Here is a 25911-nt window from a genome sequence, read left to right as displayed (position 1 = left end):
TATCAGAAGAAGAGATTGGCGGAAGTTGATTTACTTTTAGCGTGATGCTGCAACGGACTTCTGTATGAGCGCAGAAATCAAACCATTACTGCATGTTGCATTACAATCAGTATATTCAAGTTAGCGAGCTTAAAGATTGGCAACGCAAGATGACTACCGGTGGCTCTATTTCTCGCGATGGCGAGTAAGCTGCATTGTTAGTCGTCCATTCATATACAAGTCCACGGATACTCCAGCCAGCTAGCATAACAACCAGCTAAAGGTGAGCTTTATGTTTAGTTATGGGGGTTATAAAAGCGCCAGGTGTAACGGAATGTAAATGTAGTGTCAGCAGGGTGGTCCAAAAGCTGAGGTAACTCCTTGATGTATTTGTGATCTCACATCAACACAAATGATCATTTCACACATTGTCATATCAGCGAATACCCGAGTCAAATATTTCAAGAAAAATCAGTTTGCGCAATGAATAATCTTTGCAAAGAGATCAGGAGTAGCAGATACTGGTACATAGCAGATTTTTATATATCCTATGTGCAAATGCAAGGAAACATAACACAAACGTCTTTATGTAAATGTTAAACGCTTTAATGATCCCAGGTTTTATAGAGACATGGTGGATACCTGGCAGTCACCTTGTAATGTAATTGCATTAAGTTACTCTATCATAATTCCTGAGGTAAGGGAAGTAACTAATATGAGTTAAGCACGATTTACAATTTCCGCTCACTCTACCCCAAGTCAAAGTACATACGTTATTACTGCAGTGATGGTTGTTGCCTCAGTGGTGATCACTAACAGCAATGGATAAAAGTGTTCCTACGGTGTTAAGTAAAGCTGCTCTTCTGACCTGCAGAGAAATGGACTTGCCTGAGGAATCTACCGAGAAGCGTGGAAGCAAGACGCTGTTGGTCCGCCATTTACCTGCGGAGCTGAGCGAGGATGACAAGGAGGACCTGCTCAAGTATTTTGGCGCCCAGTCCGTCAGAGTTTTCTCGAACTTTGGCCGGATGGTTGGTTCAATTCAATTCAATTCACTAGTTTATATCAAACTCATGATTCTCATAAAATGCACAGTTAAAGTTAAGAAAATGGATTACATTTTCCTGGTGTTTTTCTTTATATAATATATAATACATATCTTTTTTTGAGCTGATCTTTTCTCCCCACAGAAACACTCAGCCTTTGCAACCTTTCGTAGTGAAAAGGCTGCAGAAAAGGTGAGCCTCTAATAACAAACACTTGACACTTGTACCGTGCTTGTTTTATTCCATACGCTCCTAATACACTCGGTCACATTTGTTTATTTGCTAAACGTCTGTCAAAGGCTCTTACCCGGCTCCATCAGCTGGAGATTCTCAGTCGAAAGCTTATTGTGGAGTATGCAAAAGGCCAAGATAACGTCACAGTATTAAAGGATCCGCCCGCGTCAGATAGGTAACCGCATTGACTCTCAGAATTCCCACTGCTCTCGTACATACTGATTTAAGGTAATATTCTCGTGAAATCCAATCATCCGAACTATTTGTTTGTGTTTTTCGAGCAGTCATAAAACTGACAAGGAAGCGCAGAACAAACCAGAAACCAAGCAGCCTAACGTCCCTCTCCTAGAGACGGGCGTTGCTCCTAATCTCGGGTAAGTGTTGAACACGTGTACATTTGCCAGATTTTTACAATAATTGCCTTTGTCAATTACAGGTTGAAATACCACCCTAACCCCTCTTTGAGGTATTTGTACCCACCTCCTTCCAACAGCGTTCTGACAAATATAACACACGCCCTCTTGTGTGTGCCCAAGTTTTATGTTCAAGTGAGTACATTGTTTCCCTTTATACGTCATTTATTTTCTCACCGTTTTTTTTTTTTTTTTTCCCCCGCACTCTGCATGCTGCTTAAATCCGAAGCTAAAAGCGGTCATTTGGAACAAGGAGCCGTCCCTGCATGCTTAGCCTTGGGAGACGAGCCGTTCTCAAATGAAAATATGCGGTCTTTGAACTGCATCCATTGCCTTTAAAGATCAGCCAGCAAACGTTTACCTTTTGAAATTCCAATTTGCGCGTGTTAATAATAAACCGTAAGTGGGAAGCATGAGTTATGGGTTTAACATTTCCCCAGGAGCTCAGCCCGCCTGGAATTTTCAGTGCTGCTGTTTGCAGCTTTTGCTTCTTGGTGGCGCTCTTGCGTTGAGGCGGCGGCGGCGGCGGCAGCCCCCCTCCTCACCTCTCTCCCGCTTCTCACCTCAATCTCTCCTTCGTCCATGCATTTCAAATGGAAAGCACCAAAGCTGTGCAATTTATTTATTTTCCTTATTTTCAGGTGTGTATGAATAGAGCCACAACTCTATACTGTTATGTTTTTTTTTTTTATCTTCAATTTAACAGGTTCTGCATCTGATGAACAAGATGAATTTACCATGTCCGTTTGGTCCGGTCACTCCCAGACCCCCCGCGGTGAGTTTTTTTTTTTTGCCAAGCCTTTTGATTTAAATGATTTCTCCTTCAGCAAGTGATTAGTTATGTCATAGTGAGATCTCCAGAACAATTGTAAGCCGCTTGACGTCAGTTCAGTTTGAGCTCGGTCATTTTTCCCCAAATTGTCTCTTGCAGTTTGGGCATCTGCCTATTGCCCCGCCCATCCCCACGCCTCCCCCCTTGCCTCCCGATCTCCCGCCGACGCCAGCGGAGGAAATGGCGATGTCGGCCGACGACGAGTCTGAGTACGAGAGTGGCGATGACGAAGACAAGGAGAGGTGGGGATGCTCAAGATGACGTCAGTGTGGACATTCCAAGTTTTGCTGTTATTTGAAGCATGAACAATTGAAGGCGCGTGAGCGCTTAATGCCTGTCTGCTTCCCAACACTTGGCTTTGTTTCAGGATTGTTCGTCTGATGGGTCTGGTCAACCAAGCGTGCAAGAGACCCCTGAGACCAAAAATATCTTTGAAGAGAAAGAAGCCCAAAATCAAGGATCTCCTCTATGTGCCCAAACCAGACTCTCAGAGGTACAACAGAACCACTCGTGCGTGTCCTCACACATACATTCAGGCTCACAATCTGCTTTAAGAAAAAAAAAAAGAAAAGGCCTCTAAGGTGCTATGTTTTTTGTCACAAATGCAACCTCTGGTGCTGGCTGAGGAAGGTAACTGCCCATCCACACGCTCCCTTAACGACACATCACAAACTCCCAGAAACTTTTTATGTTCGGTGTGTCCTGACGGCTTGTGGGAGGACTGGGAACCGTTGAGCAGAAAATCCGGAGGTCCCTTTTTTGCCACGCGGATTCTTTTTAAAAAGCGTCCGTCTCAGGAATGTGCCGATTGTCTCTTCTGTCTTCAGCGCTCCAGTCATGCAGCCTTCAGACGTGTTTGAGCAGCCCAACCCCGCTGGACCCAAGAAAATCGAATTCCACATTTCGGTTTCCGAGGTGGCAGCCCGGGTGGAATCAAGTAGGACGCGGTGTGAGGAAGGTATGAGTACGATTTCTGCGTGCCTATTCAGACCCTGGATGGCCGTTTTTCATTTATCCATCACAAATTGAATTGACTATCACAATTTGATGTTATGTTGAACTGAGACCGGACATGTCTTGAATGAACGAATGAACAAAAAAAAAAATCCTGGAAGATTTTCCATTTCAAATACTGTATTCGGTACATATACAACTGCGAACATGCAAAGGTGTTTCATACTATCAGATTGGACCAAGAGTGGTTTGATGCGTTTGCTATCTGTGGGGGGAAGTCAGAACAGCAATACTGTATATCACATGAGCAGCCAGCTTGCACTGAAAAGGTGTTGCCATTATCAGTGTGAGGAAATGTCATTTGGGGAGAAGTGTAGAGGGGAAGGGAGGGGCGGGATGTTTGGGGTAGAGCACCGTCTGTGTTACTTGTCGGCTGTGCACTTTCCCTTTTTTTTGGTTTTATATTTATTTTGACATCTTATCTCTCACTACAACTCGACTCTCCAGCAAAGTCCACAGAAGTAAAATAGATCTCAAAGTCAAGCGCGGCAGATTTCCGAAAAGGCGTGGAGGGAAGATAAACGACGGCAGGTGGCTTTTTGGATTAGTCTTGTTTTGTCTGATAAACAAGCCATTTAAATGAAAAGGAAAGGAGGCAGATAAGTGGAAGTATATATTTTAAAAAAGAAAAAGCTGCGCTCTAGTGCACTCACACGGAATGTGTAACTTTTTCTCCTGCGCAAGTTTGGTTACTTTAATCCTGTTTCGCACAACATGTGCTTGTGTGCCCGACTCTGGTCTAGTCTATCCAAGTACCACAACATATAACAGCTGGTATTTAATAGGGATGTAACGATTAATCGGATTCGCCCCGATTAATCAATTAGATTAATCGAACATCGAGTTGCTTAAATTCATCTGGCAAATGGTGTTTTGAAACGTTTTTTCATTCCAGATGCATGGCACATTTTGAATGTGTAGATCAAATTATGCTTTTGCGCCAAACATCATTGTGTATTGCGTTTGCGGATGGCTGCAGAACCACACTAGTGCACAAGACAAGCATGGTAGCAATTTTTTAAAAATTGAATCGAATCGAAAATCGGGAACTGAAAATCGAATTGAATCCGGGCTTGAGTGAATCGTTACATCCCTAGTATTCAATTAAGCATTTTCATGTTATGCCTGTCACTAAGTCGCTGGCATCGTTGGAGGAATAATATGCGTTATTTGGAGTAAATAAATAATTTTACGACTAATTAAGTGAGATAAGCACATTTCAAATGGCACACCTGATGATCTCTTACGACACACTAATAGTTGGGAATCACGGAGTTAGCCACAAGCGACTAGCTAGCACCTGATGAGACCTCACGACACACTAATGGTTGGGAATCACGGAGTTAGCCACAAGCGACTAGCCCAGGCGATAATCAGTCGTAGCCGCTTCATCTTTAACTCGTTTCTCCCTCTGCTCATTCATATCCATGGCTACCGGCCGTCAATTCCCGGCACGGCCTCATCTCCGGCTGGAATGGCGCTGAAATGCGCTAATGATGAGATAGCCAGTCAAGCCGCAGCCAGCGGTGGCAGCTGACATTAGCAGTAGCACTTAAGCTCACAGTGATTCACCGCCACTGCTGCGGTGGCTCAGTTATATATCCAGAAGTTCTGCTTTTCCATTTTGAGATGCCATTCATGTTCACAGAGGATCCATTGAGTTTGTTATGGGACGCCAAAACAAAACAAAAAAAAACACTCAAATTCAAATCCAGTTGCTAGTAGTCCGTGCCAAGTTAGCGACTTTTTTTTTTTTTTTTTTTTCTTCAACACCTCCAGTTTGTCCTTCAGATATGGATGACACGGAGGTTGCCCCTAACAACAAAACGGAGGCTGGAGAAGGATTCGGGAAGATCTACCCCAGCCTCCAGTCGCCCAAGCAATGTGAGGAGCTCAGCGACGACGAGCAGGATCTCCCCTCGGATGTCATCTCAATAAAAGAGCTCGAGAAAGGACGTCTCTCAAGAGACGGTAAACAAGGAGATGTCAAAAGACACATACGTACGCACGCTCCAATATAAAACTCCCAACTCTGTTCCCTCCTTGAAAACAGAGATTAAAAGGATGTCGGTGTTTAAGAATTACGAGCCGGGTGAGCCAACCTGCAGGCTGTATGTGAAGAATATCGCAAAACAAGTGGAGGAGAAAGTAGGTTCTCTTCGGGCACTCGACCCACTTGCGGCTGTCCCGTTGCATGTTTATTGCTCAAGTCGTCAAATTGCCGCCTTGTTGAATAAGGTCTGCTGCATCAGAGCACCTTTAGTCTGTTATTTATTGTCTTTCTGTTTGTCATTTGTCTTCCAGGACCTCAAGTACATCTACGGGAGATACATTGATCCCTCATCAGAAACTGAAAGAAACATGTAAGTGTCCTTTTTTTCCTGGCAGACACAAATTAGCTCCGTTTTACGGATTGGATTGATTGTCAACATCTCTTTTATTTACACCATCTCCCATTCATCAGTTATTTTTGTCTCGGGCAATTTGTCACTTTCTCTTAAGGGATTGTAGTACTGCATGCTCACTGTGCTACTTTTTTTTTTTTTTTTTTAAAGGATTCAACTTGACACACAGATCTGGAGGGAGTTTTTTTTGTTTTTGTTTGTGTGTTTGAGCATGAGCCATACTTTTAAAGCGGAAGTCAACCCAAACATATTTTTTTCAAGAATATGTTCCCAGCAGGCCCACTAGTTGAAACAAGGCATTTGGATTAATTTTGCGTTTGTGGAATATAAATTAAGCAGCCATCTCTGGGGGCGGCCATTTTGTCTTCTGTCGACTGAAAATGACATCACAACTGCTCACAGCGATCAATCGCGGCTGACCTGTTTTCTGAATCTGAGTCATTTTCAGTCGACAGAAGACAAAATGGCCGCCCCCAGAGATGGTTAAAAACGAGTGGATTAACATTTATTCCACAAACGCAATATTTATTAGAATGCCCTGTTTCAACTAGTGGGCTTGCATAGAACATATTCTTGGAAAAAAAAATCGTTTGCATTGATTTCCACTTTAAGTTAATATTCCACCTGGGCCCTCAAATTGAGTTTTTGTAGGTTCGGGTGCCACACACTTAGGTTGTGTACACTCTTATATGTGACTCTGGTCCACGCAAAACAATAATGAAAAAAAAAGTCAATATTATTATCGGAAGTTTGCGCATCTTAAAAAAATAAATCACAACTTTAATCGAGTACGATTGTGATGTATTTTTGAAAAAAAAAATGTGAATCACCCATGCAGTGCAATTGTACACCACAATTGCCAGCGTGTCGAGTCCAATGTGAGTACGTGATCCAGTTTTGAAATTTTGTCAAACGGAGAGGATTAAACATGCTGCACCAGTAGCTGTGATCGCAAGCTTTATGGCATCATTCTGTTTGCAATTGAAAGTATCACTTCTGACTCCGAGGGCTCTCAGGAGTGTCGTTTAGGATACGGCAGGCTGTTTTGTAATAGAAGAAAATGTAAAGCGTTTCCATTTCCTGCATCCATATTTTGAGGCCTTATTGGAGTGCCATAAAAGACCTGTAGTTTGAGAGCAAACACTTTTTTCTTTTTTTTTTCCCTCTTTTTCATTTCCCAGGCCTCTATGGCCTCAATGCATGCTTTTTTGTGTAGCGGACTAAGCAGATGCGGTTTTTTTCCCCAAGCGTGAGTGTTAATGACGGTCCACCTGCTTCCTGTTCCTTCGGCAGGTTTGACGTGGTGTTAATGAAAGAGGGCCGGATGAAAGGCCAGGCCTTTGTCGGACTTTCCAGTGAGCAGCGTGCCGAGAAAGCCCTGCGGGAAACCAACGGCTTTATTCTCTTCGACAAACCCCTCGTGGTGGTATCCTTTTGGTTGCTTGCTTTTATTATGGGAGTTTCTAATGTCACCTAATGTTATACCGATTGTCAACAGAATTAATTTCTCCATTTTTTCTTTTCTTCTGCTTTTCCACAGAGGGTAGAAAATAAGTAGTACAATGCCGGAGAAGATATTGGGCCAGGTTAATTGTCAATTTTTCTGTATTCTGCGGACTGTGGGCCGCAAATGGCGCGCGGTCTGTAGTTTAGGACATCCTCGGTGTCAATTTTAAAATTCATGACTAGAAACGCGTGACTGTTGAAGGTGTCCGCCTTGAGGAGAAAATGTTTTATGATGTGAGTGTAAACATCAATCTTCTTTTTAATGTTTAATGCCCTTAACTGATAATTGCAGCAATTTGCTCGATCAGCCAGGCCAAAACAAGACAATAACGATGGCAAGAAAAGAACAAAACAACGATAACATTTACAGGTGAGTACTGTTTTGAAAACACGTTTATTATGTTGTTTATTTGTATAAGCTGTCAATAAATTATTGATTCGTGAAAATGAAGAATTTAAAATAGCCAAAACAGCAAAAAAAAAAAAAAAAAAGTATGCGACTGTGGTTCCGCAAATAGCGGACTTTTGCGTTAATAGACGCCACGCCCCAATTAATCGACTACGTATATCATTCAGTTGAACAAACGAGCACGGCACATGAACTCGATGCCTCGTAAACCAGGAAAAAAACAGATGGAATCATTACGAGGCCATAATATGAATATGTTGACTAACACGCCATGTGCCACAGACATGGCATCTGGTAAGCTTTATGTACTTTTTACGTTTGAGTTAGCAACATCTGTTAATAGCAAAGCAATTTGTACTGTATTGATAATCAACACACGTATCATTTGTGTGGGGAAATTATAAAATGCTTTTTAATATGATTACATGTGGTCCTCTGTTTACTGTTTCAAGGTTACCAACAATGTGCAATAACCTGACAAGACACTCTTCTGATATTGCCATACTTAATATTTTCCATTGCGTTGTCTTATAGTCGGGAAGTGTTTTTGACTATCTACTGAAATGATGACCAAAATGGGAAGTCAACCCAAACATATTTTTTTTAAGAATATGTTCTATGCAAGTCCACTAGTTGAAACAAGGCATTTTGATAAATATTGCGTTTGTGGAATAAGAGTTAATCCACCCGTTTTTAGCTAGCTCCGGGGGCGGCCATTTTGTCACCTCTGTTGACTGAAAATGACATCACAACAACCAATCACGGCTGACCTGTTTTCTGAAGCTGAGTCGTGATTGGTCGTTCCCTGAGCAGTTGTGATGTCATTTTCAGTCGACAGAAGTGACAAAATGGCCGCCCCCTCATATGGCTAAAAAGAGGTGGATTATGCTGCTTAACTCATATTCCGCAAACGCAATATTAATCAGAATGCCGTGTTGAAAAAAAAAATGTGTTTGGGTTGATTTCCCTTTAATACTATATTAGACGTACTCACAAATTCGGGTACGCCCTGTAAAAATAAATGGAAGGAACAACAGTATTGATTTATTTACCTGAATTGTGACAAGAGTTCAGATTGTTATGCTTTCTTGTCAATTTGTGTTTATACTTCATTCATTCAAGATGCCAAGGCTTGAATTTGTGGGCCAGCAGAACCATTTGTATCCTTATTTGAACATATCCTTTTGGAGCGGAAAAAAAACAAATTCAAAAGAAAAGGGGGCAGTTCTATTTGTGGCACCAGTGGAACTTGTAGTATTGACCTTTTAAGCACATTGATCTACATTTACAAGGACAGAGCGATATGGTTCCCTGCATCCAGTGAATTTAGTCTTGTTAACTAGATGTTGCTCAAATGTTGTTTGACAATGTTTTCTACCTGGTCTGGCTGAATTTCAGGTGATGATCATCAGGGTTCGCCTTCATCTATTATTTAATAAAACCTGTTTTTTAATTCAAATGAGGTCATGTCTCTGTTCAGCACGCAAACTCACGTATGGGTACTTTTTATTCAGAAACATTTGACATTGAAGTAACTGGGGGAGAATGAAATCGAGATGGTCGCCTTTTGTTAGACGCGGGTTTAAAAAAAAAAAAAAAAAAAAAAAATCGAAAGATGACTAAAGAAAGAAAAAAAAAAAAAGACAGCAAACAAACTAAATTGAGTGAAGTCAGTGGGAAATTGCTCCAGCCGCTTTAGCTTACCTTTACAATCCCGCCTCGCCCCACCTGCGTTATTACAGAGCGTAAACCTCAGAGAGTGAACTTTCTCCCTCAGCAGCTGTCATATCCGAGGATTTGGAAATCAAATTGTTTGCTCCAGAACAGGAAGTGTAGTTGGGTGCATGTCAGTCAGAGATGAATTCAAGTTTGAGATGCCGTCTTGGCGATAAGATGCCTTCCGATTTTGCTGACCACCGGAAGCATGCATTTTGAAAAGGATTCTCACCATTTGTTCCACAACAATAGCCCCCCTCTGCTCTTATTTAGATGATAGAAGCTCACTATTTTGGTTATAAACGCAAACAGAAGTTCATCTCCTTCAAACAATTTGCATGTGACAAAGCACTGTGAACGCATATAGCGTCTATGTATGTTTTTGCTATTACTGAAGGTCACTTGAAAAGCTTGAAAGATGACCTTGCTTGAATTTGACTGAATTGTTTTTATCAGCTGTCGAAAGCTAAATGCACGCGATATGAAACTCACATCTGAGAAGCGCATAACTGCAACGGAAAACACTTTCTCGTGAGCGACAAGGTCATGTCACTTCGCCTCACCGCCCACATCATAAGATAAATCTAATGAGAATTTTGTTCCGATTTTCATTTGCGTCCCATGTGTGTGTTAATACCTAACAGCCGAATTCTAATTTCAATTCCAATGTAAACGAGCAATTCCACCGCGGCGTACAAAAAATGTTAGCGGCTTAAATTTTCTGTGGTTAAGATCCAAGCAAACAGGCTCATCCATCACATGCGCTCATCTGGTGTGACCTGCAGCCAGCCCGCATCTCCTGCACGAGGGAGAGAGGGGGGTCCCCATCTGCGACCGACTCTGCACGCCATCCCAACAATGACAAATGTGCACCCCCACTGTGGAAATATTGAGTTACTAAGGCATTTATCAGGTAAGATTTGAGCAAGATGAACGCTAACCTTTTGTAAGTAGACTCAGATGAAGATATATGCCATGCGCCGACTCTGTCTGTTTCATACTGGGGCTGCGTATGTGTGCTTAATGCTTAGCATTAGAATATTTTACTTGTCTGGCTTCCATTTACATTGTTAAATGGGGAAAAAAAGTTAAAATGTTGCAGATGCATTACGCTATATTTGGTCTCGTGTTCAAATGAGATTACATCATATTTGTGCTGCCATGCCATTCTAATCTACCCAGGGCCTTCAGAGTCGACAGTTTTGGCTAACTTCAACTATGGTAGCAATGATTTTTCTTGACAATATGTTCTATGTGCCTGTGATTACAATTGCATTTGTGGGATATTAATTAAGCGGCAAAATCCACCCGTTTTTTAGTCATCTCAGGGGGCGGCCATTTTGACACTTGAAGATGACATCACAGTTGCTCAGGGGTCAGGTAATGACCAATCACTGCAGTTGTGATGTCATTTTCAGTCGACAGAAGTGACAAAATGGCCGCCCCCGGAGATGGCTAAAAACGCGTGAATTCACTCTTTTTCCACAAATGCAATATTCATCAGAATGCCTTGTTTCAACTAGTGGGCTTGCATAGAACATTAGCTTGTAAAGAAAATGTTTGTGTTGACTTCCTCTTGAACCAACCAGATTTCAAATTTGCCTCAGAAGGCCAACAAGCATAACTCACAATAACATCTGTAATTTTCCATCCTCTGATTGGTCAGATCAAGCCAAGTTCGACAAGCAAAATATGTCTGTAGCATTCTGCACACATACATTAATGCATTTAATTATCGGTATCTTTAGTAAGTATGCTGTATTTTGATAGAGATTTTTTTAAATGCTTTTGTCATTTTATTGGATAAACTCGCCACCGGAAATACAAATGCAGAATATTCTGAATGTGTGTTCTAGGTTTAAAAGTCAATTTCTCATAAGCAATTTTCTTCCAAGTTTTGCACGACCTACGCAAGTTGACGCTTGACTTGTACTGACTTTGTTCATAACTTGAACACACACAATGCTTGGTCATCTCAATGCCAACCTCAGTCCTATGACTCAAAGTCAGTTGGAGAGCAAAAGTGTCAATTCTAACGCTCCGCTTATTCATTATGAAGAGAGTGATGGCTTCATTATGCATATTTCATTCGCTGAAAGCTTGCAAGTTTAATGAAGTTGTCCGAATGAGTAGCATTGAAAGCTGGAGGAAAGTCATATGCTTCAAAAATGTATCCTAAATGCCTTCGATAAAAATTAAGTCCAAGGTCATTCAGTTTATTTAAGGAGAAGGTTAAGTTAATCACCTAATCTTTACTTTTTTTTTTTTTTTTTTTTTTAACACAACCTACTTGTCTTTCGTTGCCTGTTTTGAGCATAATAACGCCTAGCAAATATTTGGAGAGATGTTATGTAGCATTGCCCGTAAAACTGCTCAACTGCACTGGCATTGAGATTAGATCAAGGGTAACCAATTCCGGTCCTCGAATCAGGTGTGTTGCAGTGGAGTGAGATGGAAAACATGCAGGATAGGTGCCCTTGAGGACCGGACTCGGTGACCCCTGGATTAGATGTTCACCCCCCCCCCCCCATGCAAGTCGCTGCTTCCGTTTTGTGACTTGTCTGCAAATGCTGAGCCTCACCCACATTCGCGGCAACCTTGTTTATTCCCCACAGTAGCATTAGCGAAGTTGTAAACGTATTTATGGAGGTACAAATGTGGGACAGCCAATCTAAGACAAATCTATAAATCCTGGCTGTTGATTTCTCAGGGCCAGGAGGTGCAGGCCAGTGATCAGTAGAGGTAGAAAGTATTCCCCGGGTGACTCTGTGTGAGTAACGCGCAAACACTGAGCAGCATGCCAAACAGTGTTACAGCGACGCCGTCGTGCTTTTAAAATGGCCAAGCTGGCCTTCGCCTCTAAAGTGAGACGCAGACCGGCTATCCATCTACCACGAGTTGGTATCATTATCTAGCACCCAACCGGGATCCCACTCTGCAGTCGGCTACAGTTTGCACCCTGTTCTCGGACTGCTATGAAATAACATAAAATGGAACAACGTAAGATGTTCCACAATGCTAAAGCTGATCTACTAACGTCATTTTTTTTTTAAACGAAATGTTTTTTTCATGTCGTGTCTACTCGTTAGGTTTTCATCTCATCTTTCGCCACTCGTGAATTGTCCAGGTGCTCGTCGTTATCTCGTCAATTTGTTTGTATTTCCCTTGGCAAAAAAAAAATGAAAGGAGTGAAATTGCGCAACCATTATCAGACAATCCCGGCGGTAAGCACACCGATAAAAAGGATTTCTTTGGCTCCTGTGTCACCCGTACAAGTTTCTTGGAACTCATTGGGTAGAATTAAGATTTGAGATTTGCAGAATGTATAGAAGACAGCGCAGGGCCGTATGCTTTGGGAGCGCTCCCCTCAATATTAATCAGGAAATCAATGATCTAAGTAAACATACCCGTGTTATTTGAGATCACCTGCTAGGCCAAAAGTAATCATTGAGTTGGAATGGTCCAAGAAAGGTCTGTATATCCTGTAGGAAAGTTAATAACAAAAGAGTCAGTCTGGGTCTGTGATTGGAATTGGATATTAATCCTTATATCAAGAATAATCACCACTGAAGATTCAGAAAGTGAAATGGTTGAGTGAGCCTCTCGGCTGGATTCATCCTATCATTCAACAGGCACCTTGGCTGGTACACTACTGTATTGTTGTGGTTGAGCTAAAACTCACTTGGAAGCTTTTGAAAATGTAACTAATACTTTTTAGGACAACCCTATTTGATTATTTAAATTTTGCAGGCCCACCAGTTGAAACACGGCATTCTGATTAATATTGCATTTGTGGAATATGAGTTAAGCAGCAAAATTCACCCGTTTTTAGCCAACTCAGGCGGCGGCCATTTTGTCACTTCTGTTCACTGAAAATTACATCACAAATGCTCAGGGCTCAGGTAACGACCAATCACGGCTCAGCTTCATAAAACAGGTGAGCCGTGATTGGTTGTTACCTGAGTCCTGAGCAACTGTGATATGTCATTTTCAGTTGACAGATGTGACAAAATGGCCGCCCCCAGAGATGGCTAAAACAGGTGGATCAACTCTTATTCCACATACGCAATATTTATCAAAATGCCTTGTTTCCACTGGTGGGCCTGCATAGAACATATTCTTGAAAAAATATGTTTGAGTTGACTTCCCCTTGAAGTTGAAACTGACGCTGCAAAACTCACCCTAAGGTAAGATGAACCAGGATTTTGCCCAGCCGATCTGAAGAAATGTAATGACAATGCAAAAATCATCCATAGGTAAAACACTGAAATCAAAATATTTGTCCATCTTAAACATCATCAGCAGGAAGCAGAAATGTTTTTACACAATCCAAAATATTAGTATGGTTTGTCAATTGAAACTTGCAGGGTTCTACAGTTCTGGCAGTCACCTATACTGCACCAGCCAAATCCAGGCGACCACTGTTGTATTTGACAGTAATGCAAGCAGACTGTAACCTTGAAAAGTGAAGATGACTCCCTTGACTGCATTTGTCACCTGCACCAAAATTCAATGGGTTTCGTCATGGCTCCTGCGCCACATGAAATTGAATCCAAACAATAGAACAATACTTGGTGCGGTTCAGTCAGGCAAGTATAGTTCTCTGGCCACAAAGACTACCAAATTCGTCACACCCATCAACATGTTTGCACTGCTCTAGTCTGGGTAGCTCGCTTTGTACTACTCCACTGACGCTTGCCAGCTTCTCTCAAGCCTTGAACATCCACGTGGACACTTTTTATGTTTTATGTTAATGCCAATGCCATCAGAGATTTGGCGACTATGCACCTTTGCTAGCAAGCCCGCTTGTGGAGCTAGCAAGCCCGCTTGTGGAGCTCTGTGATGTGCTTTGTTAGTACACGTGTTGCAGCAGTCGCTTTTTTTTTTTTTTTTTTTTTAAATCACCATGCTTGAATTTGGTGATCCCTTCAGGACAACCAATTCACTCACAGATCTGTTAGAAAATGGATGGATAAAACATTTATTTATTTTTTTTTTAGCTCCATAGAATTTACATTCAATCTGAACCCATTGTTGTCTAAAATGACTTTTTAGTGGAAACCTTCCCTCGTAATAATCCATCAAATAATCAGCCGCCATAAACCTTTCAGTGTGAGTAAAACGAAGCTGTCAGCGTTCCGTTGTGAAAGCAACGATTTTGATCTGCTCCCGGCGCGGTTTGTCACGCTGAAAAATATAGCCGTCAACCTTGAAGGTGAAAACTGTCTGCTGTGTAGATGGAGACCTATTGTCTGGGGGATTGGCAAGCTTGATGCAACAGGCTGCAGTGAGTCAAGGCCAACACACACATTAAATAAAAAAAACAAAACTCTTTCTTCACCACCTTCATCCCCAGAGAGGGTATTTTTCATACTTTCAACCACCCAGCAGTGACAAGTCTTTGACACCAGTGCTTACTGTGACACCTCTTTGAGGCCACTAGCGGTCTTCCACCACAGTCCCTCCCTTGATGGGTATTGTTAGAGAAATATTTCACAGCTAGAAGAATGATTTTTTTTTTTTTTAAAACGGGGCTGTTTATGTAGCACTAAAAGCGCAGATATAAGATGTAGAAAATGTATTTACTTTTAATTTAAATGAAAACCCAGGTGTAATAGACCCCCCACCCAAAAAAAAAAAAAATTCTACATGCCACAAAATGGTGGAAAAACAATGTCTAAATGAAATTCCTCAACTCACTTCAATGTCAAAGCTACAAAGAACTTTTGTCCTGTCCACTGAGGTACACCGCCGTGCTGTTGTTTATGTCAAAGGGCGAGGTCTCGGCTGCATTAAGGGGCCACGTCTGTTTCACATGACTGCCCCGGCGGCACTCGCTGTGTGTGGCTTCAATGCTGCGTAGCATCTCTCTCTCTGACTGAAACCATCCATCCTTCTCCCTGAGCAGGATCGAGAATAGCCTCCCCCAAGGTCAGACCACTAGCACGAAGCCATTCACATTAGGTAAGACAGGTTAGAAATGCCAGAATCCTGGTTTGTTGCCATGGTAACACGGCGACTTGCAAACTCATGGGCAAAAAACCCCCAAAAAAACAGACAAAGGCAAGATCAAAACATCAACATCAAAAAACACAGACCCCTGCCAAAAACTAACCATCCAAAATGTGCACCAAGCATTTCTTTCTCCACAACGGTGCATTTAGGGACAGTCAATAAAGTAGATTTCTTTGCACATGTAACTTGTTTAAGAAATTGTATTTGAGGTCAATTAGTAATTGTTGTAGTCCTCTAGACACCATAACCTCATTGATAATGGTCCAAAGAATTAGAAAACAGTGTGTCGCCAACTGATAATGTGTGTGTGTGTGTGTGTGTGTGTGTTGGGGCTCTTTTGGGGATTCGGATGGAAGGTAGCATGTTTGTAGACCAAGTGAGCCAAGTGCTTTGACATTTTCACCAAATCAACATATGATGCCTGTTACCCCAAGCAGAGGACATTGCGGACATTATTTTAGAGAATCCACATCCACCCGCGCTCCCCGTTTTCTCCCACTGTGCCTCCACCCCACCATTCCTCAACATATTGCTCCTGTTCAATTATTTAGTTGTTAGCCTGCTTCGGTCCTGAGCTGCAGGGAAAGCTTTACCTGGCGATTAGAACAGAGCTTGTTACTGGTGGCGGCCTGATATCTCTGTTGTTGTCGGGGGCTGGAGGAAGATGACTTTTGCCACATTATGCAGGCGGAAATGTCATTACTTCATTGCAGCCTTGTCATTTGCAGCCTTTGGTCTCCCAGGGGCGGTGAGGATTTGTATGTGTATGAAGGTGTGCTTGTGTGTCACCAAAATGACAAAAGCCCACACAATAGAGAACAGCTCATCCTTTGTTTTGTGGTAAAAGTAAAAACAAAAATAGTCAAACAGAATGGCTGTTTTTAATTAATTCTTAAATAAAAAAATCTTGGGGCATTCGGAAAGATTTTTCTCGCCATTAGTGTCAATAGTCATGATCAAATTTGATTTATTTCAGCATGTTTTTTTTGTGTATGTTGCAGGTTCTTAAGCCAACGTATCGAGATGAGAGCTCCTACAGCGTGTCAACCTTCCGGCAGGGTTGCCATTATCAATAAAGTATCTCGAACCAAATCAACAAAACATTTGTGACTGATTTTGTTTAGGACTGAAGCAGACAAGAAAACACATGTTTTTTCAGGGACTTTATTCACGATCACCAAAAAAGCAAATTACATCACGGTTAGCTATTTGTAAACACTGGTGGAGTGGGGGGTTATTTGTTGGATTTGAATGTTGTGACTTAGTCCAGGGGAGACTGGACGGTGTAAAAGACCCCTTCAACAGGGATGCTAAGCATCTCTCCTTTTTCTTTTTTTTCCGTAACTGCTTGGAGGAAAGAAATTCGAAAAAAAAATTGCTCGAGAACTCCACATAGTGTTTTAAAAATTTCGAAATTCCTCCGTCAAGATGGTGAACGGTATAAGATTTGCCGTGTGGTTCCGGAGACGCAGGCTCGATCCTCACTCTGTGTTTCATTTACAAATTAAATAGAGAACAAAGTAAGAATCGAACGCGAGGCTCCAGAACCTTGTGTATGTTGCGCAACCAGTCGACCAAACTGGACATTAAGCAACACTCTGGTTGGTTACTTATTTGGTTTGAACACTGGGCATTACCACAAGTACATCCAAAAATTTCGAAATTTCTCCGTCAAGATGGCAAAACGGTATAAGAGATGGCGTGCGGTTCCGCAGACTCGGGTTCGAGCCTCACTCTTTGTTCCATTTATAAATCAAATGGAGAACGGAGTAAGAATCGAACCCGAGTCTCCAGAATCTTACGTATAGTGCTTAACCATTAGACCAAACTGGACATTACGAAACTGTTTCGTTGGTTACTTATATTACTATGAACACTGGCATCACGACAAGTACCCCCAAAAATTTTCGAAGTTTCTCTGTCAGGATGGCAAAACGGTATAAGAGTTGGCGTGCGGTTCCGCAGACTCGGGTTCGATCCTCACACTTTGTTCCATTTACAAATCAAATGGAGAACGGAGTAAGAATCGAACCCGAGTCTCCAGAATCTTACGTATAGTGCTTAACCATTAGACCAAACTGGACGTTAGGAAACAGTTTCGTTGGTTACTTATATTACTATGAACACTGGCATCACGACAAGTACCCCCAAAAATTTTCGAAATTTCTCTGTCAGGATGGCAAAACGGTATAAGAGTTGGCGTGCGGTTCCGCAGACTCGGGTTCGATGCTCACTCTGTATTCCATTTACAAATTAAATGGAGAACAAAGTAAGAATCGAACCCGAGTCGCCAGAAGACTACGTATGGTCAGTAACCATTTGACCAAACTAGACTTTCTGAAGCACATTGGTTGCTTGTATTTAGATCTGAGTTTGAACATTTTCCCCTCCCACTATTTTACCTTTTTGATGAATATGACTAACAGACGTAAGAACTGCAAGATGACAATAGTACAATGGTAAACGATATGAAGTTTCCTGCATCGCGACGTGGGTTCGAAACCAAGTGCTGTCAATTTGCTAAACTTGCATTAAGTCGCACCCGTTTTTTCATGTCATACAATGCCTTGTCAACCAGCTTTCTGCGTTAAATAGAAGTTTTAATTCTTTTTTTTTCTTGGGGGGGGGGGATGACGTCATCACCGGAAACCTATTTAAGTCAGGACAAACGTGCTAATCATTCTTTCTCACCTCTGACAGGCTCCGGTCGTGCTCGTCCTTCTGCCCCTCCGCACGCATCTCCACAAGATCATCGAAAACTGAGACAAGGTGAGTGTGTTATGCATTAAAAGCCTTTTAAAACGCCTTCACTGTTTTTGCACACCTTGAGCGTAAAACAACACTTTAGCCTTTTTTTTTTTCTAGCACCAATATGCTAAGCTAAAACGTTTGCTCTACGTTGGCAGTTAACGCCGTCTACGACCTTAAATTGCACCAACACGCATTTTATGCGCGTGCATGCTGATTATATTGATGAACGCAATAATTTCGGTATTTAATCGTGGTAAAGTTCATGTTTGTTCTGCAGTAATGCAGGCACTTTGTGGGACGCTGACTAACCAAGCATTTGCTTTTTTTTTTTTTTTTTTTCCCTCCCCAGCATCGATCTGGACCAAAGCACCGTTTTGGGCTGTCCACGGGTCCAAAAAATCATATGGACCCTAAAACGCCCGACTTCCAGCGTGTTTTCATCTGGATTCAGAAGTAACCAATTTTAATCAAGTGTGCCTAATTGTGTCTTTTTTTTTTTTTTGTCCACAGGTTCGCATTTTAAACAGAACGGCCAGATTTACAGCAAAATGGCAGAATCCTGTGTTTTTAATAGGTAGGTATCATTATAAAACAGATGGAATCAAGTATCTGTGTGTTGATTACATTCTAGGGCCCAAATGAATGATTCTTAAAATGGCTCACTTGAAATGTAAGGTTGCTTAGACACTTTTTAAAAGCAGTATGCTTTTGTTAACCATGTCTTTCAGGCCACCACCCTGTTGAAAAGGCGTCCGGCCCTGCTCTCCTCACTGGTAAAACACACGTGCAGAAATTTTGACTAATTAATTCAGCAGGTGCTGACCAGGGGGCCTCCTGTGATATAATCACCAATCAGCAGAGGTGTGTCAAACGCAGGTACAGAAAGTAAAAACCCTACCACAGTTTGGCTTCAGCCACAGGTGCTTCTACTCAACCAGTTCCGGAGACGCTCGTTACCTGCTGGTTGAGTAGAAACACCTGTGGCAGGGTTTTGGGACTTTCTGGACCTGGATTTGATGCGCCAGAGTCATGCCCTCAATGACAACACTGTAATTTAAAAATACTTTTTTTTTTTTTTTCTGTATCTCTCCAGGAAGAAGCCCCAGCCAAGATTCTGGATGAGACTGAAGCAGGGTGAGGAGACCTGGTGACTTTCCAGCAGTGTCCATTGCAAACTTTTTTTCCCCTCCCCTTCTTTTTCTGTAGTCATGATAGAGCTTCATTGAGAGCTGTGAAACAAGATGGAGATGTATGAACTGTCCTGCTCTTGTCCACCAGGTGGCGCGGAAGAACCTGATCCATCCAGCATGGCTCAACTTGTGACCTCTTCTTTAAGGTTCGGACCTGGTACACAAGCTACATAAAAGTTGACATGTTTTAAGAGCGCTCACCTGCTTTTTCTTTGACTTTGCATGCAGTGCAGCTTCCAGTACGAGTGCCGCCAGGGACTCTGCCAGTGATCTGCTGGGCAAAGAGACAAATACTACATGCGGAAGCTCCACCAAATCTGCCTACATTTTCAATGTTGAGACATGCAAATAAATATTCTAAAAAGCAGCTTGACTGGTCCCTCATTTGTTTGTCCGTCCTGGAGAAATCTGCACGGGTTCTGAGTTTCAGGAGCTCTGCCTGCTCTTCGATCATCGCGCTCGACCAGCTGCTGCAGGAGAAGGTTCCAGTCTACACTAAAGGCAACCAAAATGAGTCGCTATGTTACTTGTCCTTACAGGTAAAACACATTCATGCTAAGTTGCTGATGGTACAAGCTTTGACTCGCGTGTCTTTATTGCAGGTCCACATGCGGGTCGGTGCGCTCCTTGCTGGCCAACTGACTTCACATCATCCAACCTGGATGGTGCACAGCATAAATCTTGCTATTCCAGTTGACTGTATCAATGAAGAGCTCTTGCAGAAGCGTACCAACGTAACAGCATTTCTGGTTAGTGATTATAATTGGTGTCTACTCACATGTTCTTTGTCATGCAGATAGAGCCACTGGAGTGCTACGAGGTGAAACGTGACTTGAAGTGCGTCTGGCCGAGGATGAGCCCGCTGCCGGTAAGGAGAAAGTGTTCCAGCTGTTGACAAAATTGAATTTTTGTTCTTGTCTCCAGTGTGGTGCACTGAGTATCTGCCAACAGCCTGAGACCAGCGCAGAGCTGCATGCCAGCAACACTTTTGTGTTCTTGCTGCTGCTTCTTCATACACAGGGTGCTGAAGCCAAACTTTGAGGCAGCCTGAGAAGTGGGAGACATTTACACTTAGGAAGGTACGCTCTTTAAATGCTTTCCATTGCACAATCCTCATGACAACTTCTTTGATCAAATAGTTTTTTTTCTTCCCCTTTCTAGGCAGCGAGGAACATGATCAGCTTCCCTCGCAATGCAGCTGTGAACACTTGTTTCTTAATTGCTGGTAGGTTCCAAGCCAAAAACATCTTTTTCTGCACCATACGTTGACTTAACTTTTGACTCACGGATGTCTTTTTATCTTAGGTCCAGACGCTCGTCCACGTTCCTCTCGCTGGCCGACCACTTCACCAAGCAAGGTCCCGACGCTTGTCTTCGTTCTTCTGGCTGGCCGACCACTTCGCCAAGCGGCAACGAGCAGACTGTCATCCAACTTGTTTTTTTTGTGCTTTGTGATTGTCTACTCTGCAAAAGAAATAAAGCTTGATTTACAAACAACACTTTAACTCTCAACTTCATTCTTAAACACATCATAAAAAGCTAACTTTATAAAGCTAAAAAAAAAAAAAGCTACAAAAATTTTCAGATTTTTTTTTTCCAGATTTTTTTTTTCAGATTTTTTTTTTTCTGAATTTTTTTTCCCTGAAAATTTTTTCCCATTTTTTTTTTTTGAGAAAAATACTGAAAAGCAGGCGTGGCCAGGCTGGAATAAAGCTCCCTGATTCGCCGAGGGCTCTGAAAGTGGGTGGGGCTACGGGGATAAAACACTGTGATTGGTTGAAAAGTGGGCGTGGCTATGCAAATGAGAAACGATATGATTGGTCGAGCTTAAAGTGGGCGTGGTCACGTGCATTTTGGAGTGTTCTGATTGGTCAGTTTAGTTAAAAGTGGGCGTGGCTATGCAAATTGCTGCATTCTGATTGGTTATGCAAATTTGAGCTGCACCCTGATTGGTGGAAGCAAAATTGGGCGGAGTTTGGGGCGGTCCTAGCAGCAGAAAGCGTTTCGGAGGCACTTTTGAGTCTTCAGGTCAAAGTTGCACTTCAGTCACTACATGGGACACAAGTCTTTTACTGTTCCCCTCCATCTCACATGACCCAAAGCTCGATGAATTTAAAGATTTCTCGAGTTTTGAGTCATGAAGAGATAAAACAGGAATAGTAATGTTACACTTGTGTCCACAGTAGCAGTGACTGATGTGCAACTCTCACCTCAAGACTTCAAGCAGCCTTTGAAGAGTTTTCCACTGCAGTGACCAGCATGCATGAAAGGCTTCAAATGAGGGCAGATTTACAAGTAAAAAACAAAGACTCATATTCAAGTTGAACAATTTATTAAACAGAGAGGCTAAATTTAAAAGCATTTTACAGTCAATGTTTGTGTGGGCTAACTCAAGTCGCACACACAAACATTGACTACAGGCAGCTTAAGTGTTGTGTGCTTGACGAGCTCATGTGTGGCGTCATTTCTAATGACACACTGATTAGATGTTGTGATGTCACTTACTTCTAATGACACACGCACAGTTAGTAGATGCGGCACCAAGGGGGATGTGAGCACATCTGATCTCTCTCACTGGGACAAAAACTAAGTGCCAGCTACTGCACAACATCATCATCATCACACACTTCTGGGCATGTTTCGAAATGACACTCATGTGGACCAAGTTAGTAAAAAATATACGTAATGTTAATATACATTAACATTAAAAAATATATATATTACGGTACATTATTTTTTCAACTGACTTGGCCCGCATCATTGTCATTTAAAAACATGTCCAGATGTGTCTGATGATGTTCGTGTTGTCTATGTGTGAGGCAGAAGCTTAAATTGAGTGAGAGAGAGGTCAGCACACTCACATCCACCTTGTGGTGCAATGTGACATCACACATCAGCTTCTCAAGCACGCAACACTGCTCAATACTCACACGGGTCCAAATGCAGGTTGCCCTTCTCTTCCCTTCCCTTCCCTTCCGCATGTCCCCCAAGTATGTCGGCTTCACCTTTGAGCCCCAACCCAAGCCTCCTCCATCCGGTCAGTCTGAAAAGAAAAAGCAAAAGCAGTGAGTAACACTCTTCTGCACAGAAAAAAAAAAGATTTAAAAAAAATTATGTTAAAATTGATTAGCTCTCGTGTGATGTCACTTACTTCGAATGACACACGCAAACTTAGTAGATGTGGGAGCGCATCCGATCTCTCTCACTGGGACAAAAACTAAGTGCCAGCTACTGCACTACATGATCATCAGACACTTCTGGGCATGTTTTGAAATGACACTCATGTGAAACAAGTTAGTAGAAAGTATAGATACTTCTTTTTTTTTAATATTACATTTTTTTTTTTTTAACTGACTTGGCCCACATCATTGTCATTTAAAAACATGTCCAAAAGTGTCTGACAGATTTCGAGGCAGAAGCCTAAGTTGAGTGAGAGAGAGAGAGAGGTCAGCGCACTCACATCCACCTTGTGGTGCAATGTGACATCACACATCAGCTCCTCAAGCACGCAACACTGCTCAATACTCACACGGGTCCAAATGCGGGTTGCCGTCCCTTCCGCATGTCCCCCAAGTCTGTCGGCTGCACCTCTGAGCCCCAAGCCTCCTCCATCCGGTCCGCCTGAAAACAAAAGCAAAAGCAGTGAGTAACACCCTTCTGCACAGAAAAAATGATTTAAAAATAATAATAATCTTAAGATTAAAGTAGTATTATTAGGAAAATAGTGGTGTAGTTTCACTTTTAACACATACATTTTCAAATGTGCCCACATAAGTAATGCATCTGTGTGAGCAATCAGCTAGTGGCTTTCTCTCCACACCTGACTTCCAATGAGCAATTCATGCTCCTTCCAATCAACTGGTCAACCAGGGCTCCAAATTCAAAAAAATGACAACTTCAAATGTAGCTCAAATATTTTGTTCCTTTTCACAGTGGTCGTAATAATCCTTTGTATTCGAATGTGAAATAACAGATTCAATTGTTCATTAAGACAATTTTGGAATCTAATATTTAATTTTTTTTTTTCTCAGGATCACTGCCACCAAAACGCTCATCCACGACTTCATCACCTCCCGCCCCGGCGACTTCAACAGCATCCTCTACAGTACAACCTCCTCAATAAACGGCAACACAACCAGAATGCTGTCGCCCCCCTTCTCACCCACACCAGCTCCCGTGATCACATCACCTCCACCCTTAAAAACTTCCACTGGCTCGTCGTTCCCCAGCGCAAACAATATAAACTCCTCCTACACACCTATAAAGCCCTCCACAAGCAGGCCAGGCCCCCTTCTTCCTCTCTGACCTTCTCCACCCATACATACACTCTTTCCTGCAGACCTTCGCTCCTCAAATGCAAACCTCCTCGCCATCCCCATGACCAAGCACAAAACCTTTTCATAGTACGCAAAGTCTTTGCGTACTATGAAAAGCGCTTTCAAATAAAATTTATCATTATTTTTATCTATTGACAACAGAGAATTTGGTGGCTCTGGATTTAAAAGCAAAAGCATCAATCTGTATGGCTGCTCAATTGATAGCTTCATTTTCAGTCTGAATCCAGAGGAGTGAATATCACAAATAAGAACATGAAAAGTTGATATATTTTTTTTGTTACCAGGGTTATAATAGTTTTCAATTTTTCATTATAGCTTTTACTTCGATTTGACTTTTGTTTTTTTAATTCAGTTTGAATTGTTTTTGCAGCAGGTTTGATAGTTTTTATTTTTTCAAAAATGCTTCGTTTTTTATAATGTATCGAGTATTTGTCTTTACGGAGAGATTTGTATCAACATTATTCACATATTATATTCATGATGGTGAGGCTCCCTCCAGTGGTGATTTACCGGTATCGCTGTGGTGAAGACGACTAGACCGGATAGCGAAAATTATGCGTAATGCCACAAAACTGCAAACAATTGCCACGAAAATCCATGTAGACACCTATACTCATATCCACTTCAACTTCTGAAATAATCAGACCGATCATCCCAATATTTTGAATTTTATAACCGCCTCATCGAAGCTGAGTGAGCATTATGGAGAGGAAGACGTAAACATCCCAGAAAATCAAAGGCATTATGGCGATCGTTTTATTATTTACAACAGTTGAAGTGGTCATATCTCGAGAGGCGATGAAATGCATCTGACTGGATACTGTTTTCCAACTTCCTATTTTTAAGTAAAGAAACGTTTTTAAACACACAGTTGTACTTGGTATCGTAGCCACATGTATGATGTTTGTCACAAAACTAACTTCGAAAATCGCTTAAAAATCCAATGAGTTATGATTTTTTAATTTTATTTTTTATTTTTAGCTCTGGTGTGGACATCAAAAAACAATACAATATTCAAGTCAAACACGTTCCTTGATTGACATTTGAGTGCTACTTGTAACAATCAACAAACTAGAGGGCCTAAGTGTGTCGTAATTATGCTACAAAATTGTATGCTTACATTCATTTACAAACGCGAAATAGAAGTTTAAAAATCGTTTAAATAACTCACCGAAAACACCGCTGTTAAACACCGGAACCCCTCGTCATTGAACCGGATCTGTACCCTTCTTCTTCTTCTTCTTCTTCTTCTACTTTAAGGTCTTCTTCTTATTAGATTACATCTCCTTGGTGCATATCGCCACCTGTTGTACGGGAGATCGCAAAGGCATTTGGCAAGAAACGTTATCCTACGATGTTTTCTACTGTAAGTCAAACACAAAGTAGGTAATGTGCAACTGCGAAAGCTCAATTGAAATAGAAACAAAAGCGTGTTTGACAAATTGCCTAAAGTGCGACTCTTTCAACAACAACAACAACAACAACAACAACCCATGCCACATCGGTATATAACATTTGTCCTCTTATGTGGGGGTAATATTTTTTATTCGCCTTTTGGTGTTGTAGGATAAAAATAATAAACAAACAAAATGTCACTGAGGATGTTCATTTTTCCCCAGATGTATTTTTTTATTTTTATTTTTTAAGATCAGGGTATGTTGTTCACAATTGTTAACGATGTGACCTGTAAACTCTTTGAGTACTACTGCCACCATTGTGGGAGAAAAATCTTATTTTAACAATATAAGTGTTAAATTGTTTATATAAGCATTTTTAACATTGAAGAATGACGTTATATTATAACGTCTTGAATAGGAATGAAATAAACACAAATAAATACGTATTTTATAATGTTTCATATTGATACTTAGTGTGAAACATGGGCCTGTTTGAATAAACATGGATCACTAATTTGCTTGTCTCTAAACAAAGACAAGCTGCTGTTGCTGCTGCTGCTACCTGCTGGTATGGAAGAGTACTACAATGTAGTACAGATTATTACGCTGCCAGGCGCTAGACCGCACAGGCACACCAATTAGATAATTTCCCACGGCACACCTGACA

At 41.7% G+C, this 25911-nt stretch overlaps 1 protein-coding gene and 1 long non-coding RNA gene across 12 annotated transcripts; one reads left to right on the top strand and one right to left on the bottom strand.

Annotated features, from left to right (window-relative positions):
* rnpc3 (RNA-binding region (RNP1, RRM) containing 3) lies at positions 1–19877 on the top strand. Of its 11 annotated transcripts, none has more exons than XR_015084376.1 (22): positions 1–262; positions 854–1010; positions 1170–1217; positions 1325–1434; positions 1544–1633; positions 1696–1807; positions 2379–2447; positions 2604–2746; positions 2872–2997; positions 3332–3462; positions 5310–5489; positions 5572–5666; positions 5823–5881; positions 7217–7349; positions 7722–7799; positions 10340–10467; positions 16571–18338; positions 18831–18894; positions 19049–19093; positions 19414–19454; positions 19599–19656; positions 19739–19877. XR_015084376.1 is itself a non-coding variant. In XM_086021094.1 (16 exons), exons 2-15 carry the CDS (start codon positions 858–860, stop codon positions 7788–7790), a joined length of 1530 nt encoding a protein of 509 aa, XP_085877220.1. In that variant the 5' UTR covers positions 1–262; positions 854–857; the 3' UTR covers positions 7791–7799; positions 8961–9381. The 11 variants fall into 11 exon arrangements, 2 of the variants coding, with proteins under 2 accessions (XP_085877220.1, XP_085877221.1); XR_015084370.1 differs by having other exon boundaries at positions 5298–5489; positions 19744–19877; XR_015084368.1 differs by having other exon boundaries at positions 5298–5489.
* Positions 18190–25077, bottom strand: LOC147127452 (uncharacterized). The gene is made up of 6 exons (XR_015084377.1): positions 25019–25077; positions 23040–23131; positions 22443–22553; positions 20797–20974; positions 20289–20557; positions 18190–20168 (listed from the first exon to the last, which is right to left on the bottom strand). It is a non-coding gene; the product is annotated as an uncharacterized LOC147127452 (long non-coding RNA).
* Between the last annotated feature and the right edge of the window lie 834 nt (positions 25078–25911).

Source organism: Filicampus tigris, chromosome 21 (assembly GCF_054856515.1).
Source record: "Filicampus tigris isolate MCC_2025a chromosome 21, RoL_Ftig_1.0, whole genome shotgun sequence".
NCBI lineage: Eukaryota > Metazoa > Chordata > Actinopteri > Syngnathiformes > Syngnathidae > Filicampus > Filicampus tigris.
This window is presented reverse-complemented; position numbering and strand designations above follow the sequence as displayed.